Here is an 8,882-nt window from a genome sequence, read left to right on the forward strand (position 1 = left end):
CTGCAACCCGTGCCAATTCTTCATCTACCGCAATTCTGTAATTTGACCTCTTCGTGTATTGCATAGAATTGACTCTATTACTGAAATTTTAGAAGTATATACTTCAATCTCGCCATTTTCATTAGGGGCCGGTTGCTGCCCGGATTATGTGTGCATATATCAGTGTTACTGTGAATAAAGAATATAATAATAATATTAATTCAGAATTACGCATAATTCACAGAAATGAGTCTAATTGTATTCGCAATTGAGAGAGAAGAGCATATTCTGGGGGTCGCTTGAGACCACTGTGATACGATAGTCTATGATTGCACAACCTGCCTGTGCGACACTATTGGGCAACGATATTTCAGGTCTCCCCCAACATGCGAACCAACGAGTTACTCTGCCAATAATATCCGCTCTGAAAAAGATCAAGACTCTGAAATGACAGGATCGGGATTTGGCACCACATAGTATTGGTGGCCCGATAGTAGTCTTCAACCAAATGAGTCACTCTCGAGGTAATATATATTAACAGAGACATCCTGCGGCGTGGGGCCTGGTAACACTGCGATATCACCCAGAGTATGAGCAAGTTATTGCAAGGCATTCAGATAAAATCCTTATTTCAAACATCAATGTATATTTCTTACTTGACAACTTTGGACAGCAATACTTTCTTTTGGCGGAAGCTGCAAATTTACACCTCCCATTATGCACCTTTACGGCAGCTATGTGAAAGTCCTTCTGTTCGCTGCTGCATGGCTGTTTACATATTTGCCGATTCAACAAAAATGAATTTCTCTCTTCCTGTTTTGTTTCTGAGCTGAAGTCTTGTCCATATCCGGACTCAAAACAATATCAGCAAGGCGTTATACGTCCACGTCAGTTTCGCTAGGTGGCGCTATGACGTCGAGAATGCCAAGCCAAAATCTCCCAGTTTAGCAGTAAATGAACGAACTCAAGCGTAGGCTATATATCGTGACTCACTCATCAATCATTGGAGTGTTCGGGCTTTGAATAATTGTCCACAATGCCCACTCATGTTCGCGAGAATAGAGGTGTTTCTGCAAGGAATCGTCGCAGATGATTGATCTGTCGTCCGCGCAGGGAAAATCCGGTGAAGTAGAAATGTCCAAGGACATTGCAATGTGAGTAAACAGCAGGGGTGGTCAAAATAGTCAAGAAAGCTACTCAAGTACTACTTCTATATGCAACCTAAAACTACTTGAAGTCGAAGTAGAATTGCCTGACTTTAAACCTACTCAAGTAAGTCAGTTGAATGAATGAATGATGAATGAATGAATGAATGAATGAAGCAGTTGTGGTAAGCAATACTAAAAAATATGCTACATCGTAAAAATGCTATGTTGTGTAGCTTTATTTCCGGAAATTAAAGGCATTTCTACACTTGCTTTTATACTTCAACATGTATGTTCTCCAGACAAAAGAACTGAAACCAATTAGAACTCAAAGCATGATAACTTTTCCACATTAGGGCACGCCATGGGATGCTAGATTACGATATGATAAGTAAATGCTAGATTGCGAAACATCAGCTTCTAACGTCATGTTGAGCCATATATACTGTGATGCAATATTTCATATATGGGCGACAATGCGGTGTGAGCGGAACCAAGCTACCCGCTACTTAAATTATATTCACCGATACTTTCGTGAAATCATATTGGCTATTCCATATCCACTGTGTGCGAAGCACGACGAAAATTTTGCGCTTTACTCAACTTTCATGAAAATTAAATGTTGGTGCTCCGTGAAAACAGCCCCGAAATTCGAGTTTCATCCACCGACGTAATTCGAGCCGCAAGGGATGTCCGTAATATCTGCAGATCACACAGAACCCACAAACAACACTACACCAATATCCAAACAGCGTTTAGGCCAGATGACGTACGAAGCGAGTGAATGATTCAGACGACGTAACACGTGTCCATGAACTCAACGTTGTGCGATGCAAGGCGGTAGCCAGTTGCAACACCGTCCCTCCGCATATCAGCTGGGTTTGTATTGGCAACTGATCAACTATATTTGTTACAGTGTTCAGGACAATATTGAAGGGAGATATCCTCGGTTTAACTTTCAGAAGGGGTCGCAGTAGTAACCACTGTAACACCATGAAGTTTTACCCAATTAGGCTACAAGTGCTCAGGTCAGCTCAGTTTATTAAGAATTTTCATCAATTCAAAACACCACAAGACTGCGATACAATGAAAAGATAGGGATGTGTCGAAACGACTTGGAGTAGTTTTTTAAATCAGACACCCATCCGGGCCTAAGCGGTGTAAAGAGGAGGCATGCAGACTGAATGAAAAGTAAAAGAAGATAATACAAAAAGACAAGCGACTAAATGAGGTGGCATGTGACGGAAGGCAAGGTCGATAGGTCAGGTCGTGGTCCGGTAAAATTGAGGGCTGACTAGTATTGATTCGGTAGAAATTGCTTGAATTTCGACTTGAATGAGGACAATGGACATTGGACATGCTCGATGACTGTCGGATACGATAGTGTCATCAGAGACAAGCGATTTAATGAGGTGGCATGTGACGGAAGGCAAGATCGGTATGTCAGGTCGTGGTCCGGTAAAATTGAGGACTGACTAGTAATAATTCAGTAAAAATTGCTTGTATTTCGACTTGAATGTGGACATGCTCGATGACTGTCGGATACGATAGTGTCATCACATTGTTCGGTCGAAACGCAACAGGGCGATACCAATTTATTAATTACAAATGAGAATATAAATATTGTAGATACAATTGTCATTTCAGAAGGACGGGGTTTAGATCACGACCCCAACCCCCCTGGCGTACGCCAATACTCACGACATAAACCATCAACTGCATCGCAATTCGACCATACTGGTCCTGCCTAATTACCTGGACAAGACAGGCTTGTTATCACAAATCATATGTATGAGTTGAGTGAGTGTCTTGACCTCCATGAAAGTCCTGGTGTTCCATACGGAACGCCGGTTAAAAACCCATTGCTCTAATGCAGGGGCGGGCAACTTCTCCAGGCGGCGGACCGGACATGGGAAATGAAGTACTTGGCGGGCCGGAGTACTGAATTGATACATTAAGCGCGTATTTATGCTCTTATATACAAGGATTATTCGTAATTAATGGAAACTTTAATTTTAAAGCACGGAGACTAAAACAGTATTCAGTGAATTTATTAACGTAATGTAGGCTACTTCAATAGCTGTTGAAGTCGAAGGGACATCTGTGGTCGATCAAAGTTGCGATTAGCAAGTTCTTTGAACTATGGATGCGTGCCGTGCACAAAAAAAAATACCTATAAAAAATAACCTGCAGTCACCTTAAATTGACATAGAAAAGCAGTGGAGGATTGCGGCACTGTGACCGCGGGCCATTCAAAATCCCTTCTCGGGCCGTATGTTGCCCGCCCCTGCTCTAACGGAATCTGCCCATCCCCTATAGATGATAATGATATATCACGGACCTCACCACACGCCACTGCTATATCCAAATCAAATTCAAATTTGAATCGTAACCTGCAAATATCCCAAATCCTAGCACAAATCAAAGTGGAAATATAGATACAGACCTAAATCCAACGATCGGCAACACAGTGTGCGTAGTAGGACATAAATGTATACAAGGGTCCACATTCTTCACTCGCTTGCAATGATAGGATATTGGCAGAGAGCTGCGTTCCATTGAAATGTTGGCCAGACGTTTCCATAACCTCCCGGATTGTCGTCATGCGACGCACCGTCGACCCACACGGAGACGTAAACGTACTCTCGTCTGCTGTCTTTCGTCTGCCATTCTAGCGAACTGCGGACGTTTCCGATGTAAGTCGCCGCGGTGCCATCAGACATCAACACCCGTCCAGACTGCAATTTAAATAATTTCAGTAAGTATATGCGCACGTTGACAGACATTTCAATTGACTGAAGTATGCTCTTATGCGACTTACAAATCAATTCCTAATTGGAAGGATAACAGCAGCCCATAGCCATGTAGTCCTACTGACAGTAATTTCACAACTCTCACCAAAAGATCACGCTTCATAGCAGTCCAAAAGTTGATGAAACTGAGTGGAGTCTCGTCTCTGCGATCGAAGACGTGACGCAGTATTTTGAGGTAATGGGTCCTCGAATATATATTAGCGAGGTTGGAGATACTGTCTGACCGACACAGAGCTTTTGCGTCAAAGTAATCCACAGACAATGCCGCGTTGCTGTCCAGAACTAGGTAGAAGCAGTTGTAACCGTACACGAATCCCGGACAGTCTAAATGTAAACCACAATGGGCGTTATATGAGCTGTAATATATTCTAGAAACTATACATCGGTATTCTATATCGGTAGTCCTTGCATATCAAATGTTTAATCGGTTTTCTGTTCATTTTGTGGCTTCTCTAATCAGCCATCAAATTAAAATAAATCAGTATTGGTAGCGGGGTGGTATATTTCCAATTTACCATTCAAACAATCAACGAAGAAGAGCAAGTATAATAATATAGTCTTTTAATGCCTTCCGCGCTGTCATGTGAAAGTGAATGCGTGCCCGCACTATGCTAGGATGAACTTACGAGCAATTCGCTTCATTTCGTCTCTCATCCGTTGTACACCGGCTTCGAGTTTCAACTCCATAAATGCATTGTCTGAGAATGACAAAGAGCAGATAAATATTAAGAGCATAAACCTAGCCTTCACGAATGCGGATATTGGACAATAAACAGACATTAAAGCAATTATCATTTCGTAAACTAATTTAGATCATGATAATAAATCGATACAAAATAAACGAAGGAAAATCATCAGTTGTGGCAGTGTGGTCATGTAATTGTGTCAACACAAAGAATATGACAGCCTGTCATGTTTTTTGATCTTTCTGAACTTTTTAATTCGCCGACGCTGACATAAAAACCAACTAACCAACGCTGCATAAAAGGAGTATCAAGAAATTGTACTATTTTTAATGACTCCATACCACTAAAATGGCGGTGGGTATAAACCGGAGGACGCGGTTTGCGTATGGGTTTATAATACCCGTTTATTATAATAAGATTAGATGCAATTGATTAGATTAATCGGAAATATGGACAGACCTATCTTGAATTATGGATCTATTGCTTTTGTAATATCCCAATAGTTGCGATATGTTTAGCTATCAGATCATAATGAATGGGTCTGCATAAGAAACTACATGCCTCACCTAATTTCAATCTTCTGTCGAAGTAGGACAGAAGTGATGTCTCGTTTGCTGAAGTCGGTCCGTCTTTTGCAACGTCACAATCACCATGCGACATGCATTTCTCACTCAATTCAGTCGGACGAGATGAGTCGTCAGATAACCCAAGAGGAAACTTCCCGAATACTAGACAAGTTAGAAATATAACTTTGACTATCATGATGCCACTTACTTTATACTTTCCGAGGTTATACTCTGTGAAATTATGTTGACATCATTGACATGATATTTGTTATCGATCCACCATATACAGAGTTACAGACTATGCTATAGTTCAGAGGTTGGGAAGCGATGGCCCGAAGCCACATAAGGCTATTAATTGACGATGTTCTCGAGTACTGAAAATATACGCCCTGTTGACTGAGAGATATTTTATCATCGAGAATTATAGTCTCGGTACTGTTTTCCTAACGCAGGAAGCTTGGAAGCTGGATTGGTCGAATCACGACATCCATAACATGTAGCTATACAATAGATGAGTAGTCAGGGCCTTTATGTAAAGTGATCAACCCGCATCATTGCCACAAAGTGCAAAGATATAAGTATGGCCGAAAGAATACCAAATGATCTTTATGTGGAGGAGAAGTGACGTTATTTTCTTTGCGGTCGCATAGAAGGTATATAATTGAACTAATCGCTCCATCCACACTCGTATGACGACATAATTAACCTTGAATAGTTGACTAATACTCGATTCAGAATCAAATCACTTTGACACTTGAAGCGACCAGAAACTGTGCAGCATATAACGGCACATCAGATAATGCTCAATAATAATTGCTTCTTCAAATACAATAGCAATTGAATGCAACCTCTTGGTTCGATGGTTGTAAGGATGTCACATCGTATACGGCTGATTGTCTGGTCGTTGAGATCGATCCGTGGTTCTCAAACTTTTTTAGACAAGCCCCCTTAATGATAGTGGAAAATTTTGCGCTCCACTTCACTTCATATTACAAAATGCAACCAGGATGCTAACAATCCCAACGTATAGTTTGATGGCATGGAAGGATATGACGGTTGATGAGAGAATTCTCAAATATGAAATTAGGACCGTACACCGAGCAATAACCATGAATTGGAGATAAATCGCGCGGAGCGCGAAAATATGTTCAGGTGACCGCAGCTTCGTGCCATCTTCAGACTCTTACACTTCCCCAGTTTTGGAATCACTGATATGGATGGTCGTCCGAGAATATTGAACGCATTTCTAGTGGGGAAAACCGACTTCTCATCTGCGAACGACCCTGTCTGCTATTAGCTCTTACTTGTTGGTAACCTAAATTGCAAGTATCAGGACACCGTATACGAGGTGCCTATTTTATATGAAAATCAGTATTTATAATATATATGGAAGTTGCAATATCTGGTGAAAGAACAGTTACGTACCGTAAGTCATGTCGGGGAATTACCCAATTTTTTACAGCAGGTGAACAACTGAACATTAATTGCCTGAACAATGCCCTATTGTAAATGCTGTGTGACACCATTCACAGCAACAATAAATGCCGCTTTATTATTATGTGTTCTGCTACGCAGCTCCTAATTCTGCTTACATCCATCTTAAACTGTGCGATTGCTACCGCGGTATGAATTGCTATGAGGTGTCGCCACGGGTTGCGGAAGTACATATTTATCAGTTAATTTCGTCGGTAAACTCTCAACCGGGGCCTTGCGCATTCCACTCGCAATATCGCGGGGAGGCCGACGTTCGCAAAACAGACATCAGCGATTGCTTACGATTTGGCTTCTCGCAACCAGATGCCTCCCAAAAGATAAGTCTAGCAAAGCCGTATAACAAACGAAATTAGTACTTTCCCAAAGTTACAAGTGACAGCGTCGAAGATACAGTTATCCTGTATATTCACTAATCACATAAATAGGCTGTATAGCGGTAAGGAACAAACTTACTAATGTCAAGTATTTTAATGCATGGTAAAATCAATTACAGCATGTGTAGAATAAATTGATATCGTTTTTATAAGTAACTTCTCGCAAAAACTAACACCAAGCTTATGGTCGTAAAGCTTCGACCTCACATCCGTGAATCAAATGCATCAATGAATTATGCAAGGCTACGACTTGCGGAAATGCCGTTTTTAAGTCCTTCAAACCAACTTTTCTCACAGAGGCATTAACCAGCTTCTGCTTGTTAGTGTAATCTATGTTCACAATGATTCAGGCTCGCGAATTTGAAAGCTCGACCTTGATGACTAGAACAGGCAAAGCCTATAAGGGCCCCAAATAGTTCCAAAACATATTCGGAGCTCCTTTCACTGAGATTCGAGGATGAGAGCAAATGATTGTAACAGAAATATCCAAGATTGAAAAACTTGATGCAACAAACTTGGTGAGTGGTTCTGATGAAACAAGCAATCCCACACGAGAGACTCGAAATAGCATACACTTGTGTCATCGGATTCATCGAAAATTAACTCAAAACATGCCTTGTAATTCCATTTTTGAGGACCTTTTTGTCAACAAACAACAGACAGCAACATAATAGGACACCTCCTCACTGTCAGGAGATAAAAGAGATCCTGTAATTTCAATTGCCACATCTTTAATAGTTTGTTTAAAACGATCCAAATGAGCTGAACTTTGAACACCAACATCATGCTCCCAGAAATTAATATCAATTTTCAGCATGAAACGTAACAGTGTAATCTTTTCAGAATTGGTAACTTCTGTTAAACCGATCACAAACCGTCCCCACTCATTTGCCTGTACTGCGAGAACCTTCTTTCATTAGATAGGTTTTCTTGTGGCAGGATGTATAATGAAAAGGGAACTTATCATTGCTAGGGCACTTTTCTCGCATTATTTCAAATGCTTTCACAACGGACGGATAATTATCTGATACAAGTCCTTGAATGAAAACTCCATTCTCATTGAGAGTAGCAATACCATCCAGCAATTCTTCCGACGACCATTATTCCCTAATTTCGGTCTCTGGCAGTGCCTTCACCACGATGGATGTTGATTTTTGAAGACCATGGACCATCATTCCAACAATGCTTTTATATAAATGACCGCTTTCATCTGCTCCATAATATTTACCAGCGTGATATTGAACACCTTTCTGTAAGTACATACAACTCATCTACTATCAACAATATATCAGTGGAGATCTCGTCCTTTTCTTTCATAACTCCACGGACTTCAACCGCGTCAACGCTCCCTTTGCTGTACCGACTCAAGGTTGACATTGAGGGAAAAGGAAACCTTTTTGTAAGAATTCTATAAGCTTGCGCAGATGTGTACCGGAGTATGGAGCGCAAAACGAATCATTGCGGATGAATACGGAATATGTGCATGACCATCAGTCTTGTAATATATTAGATTTTGAAGCTCTTACAATAAATTGCTGTCGGGTTTTTCGGACATTTTGGAGATATTTCGGTAAGTTTAGTAAAGCACCAAAGTTATTCAGAGTATCACTTGTCACTTATGTGAAGCCAGGATCGAGGCAGAGGATCTCTAAATCAGTGGTTCTCAACCGCCGGTCCGCGGACCGGTGCCGGTCCGCGACGACTTTCCTGCCGGTCCGCCAGGTATGTTACAATTTGATACCCTAATTTAAAGATGCAATATGTTGAAGGACAAGCCATTGATAAAATAAAGAAAACATCAAATTTTAAACTGATTCAGAACTGC

At 41.0% G+C, this 8,882-nt stretch overlaps 1 protein-coding gene across 1 annotated transcript; it reads right to left on the minus strand.

Annotated features, from left to right (window-relative positions):
* Positions 1 to 2,523: 2,523 nt before the first annotated feature.
* LOC145441283 (uncharacterized) lies at positions 2,524 to 6,509 on the minus strand. Its single transcript, XM_080319102.1, has 4 exons — positions 5,190 to 6,509; positions 4,564 to 4,635; positions 4,023 to 4,261; positions 2,524 to 3,862 (listed from the first exon to the last, which is right to left on the minus strand). Exons 1-4 carry the CDS (start codon positions 5,383 to 5,385, stop codon positions 3,638 to 3,640), a joined length of 732 nt encoding a protein of 243 aa, XP_080175228.1. The 5' UTR covers positions 5,386 to 6,509; the 3' UTR covers positions 2,524 to 3,637.
* Between the last annotated feature and the right edge of the window lie 2,373 nt (positions 6,510 to 8,882).

The sequence above is a fragment of the Botryllus schlosseri genome, chromosome 6 (genome assembly GCF_051294905.1).
Source record: "Botryllus schlosseri isolate E-star chromosome 6, Bs_hap1, whole genome shotgun sequence".
NCBI classification, from domain to species: Eukaryota; Metazoa; Chordata; class Ascidiacea; order Stolidobranchia; family Styelidae; genus Botryllus; species Botryllus schlosseri.

Excerpts from the sequence above, each read along its gene's own strand:
- LOC145441283 (XM_080319102.1), bottom strand. The coding sequence starts at position 5,385 with ATGATAGTCAAAGTTATATTTCTAACTTGTCTAGTATTCGGGAAGTTT. Across the intron at positions 4,636-5,189 it reads CGACAGAAGATTGAAATTAG|ACAATGCATTTATGGAGTTG; the intron begins GTGAGGCATGTA and ends TGTCATTCTCAG. Across the intron at positions 3,863-4,022 it reads CTATGAAGCGTGATCTTTTG|TCTGGACGGGTGTTGATGTC; the intron begins GTGAGAGTTGTG and ends TTTAAATTGCAG.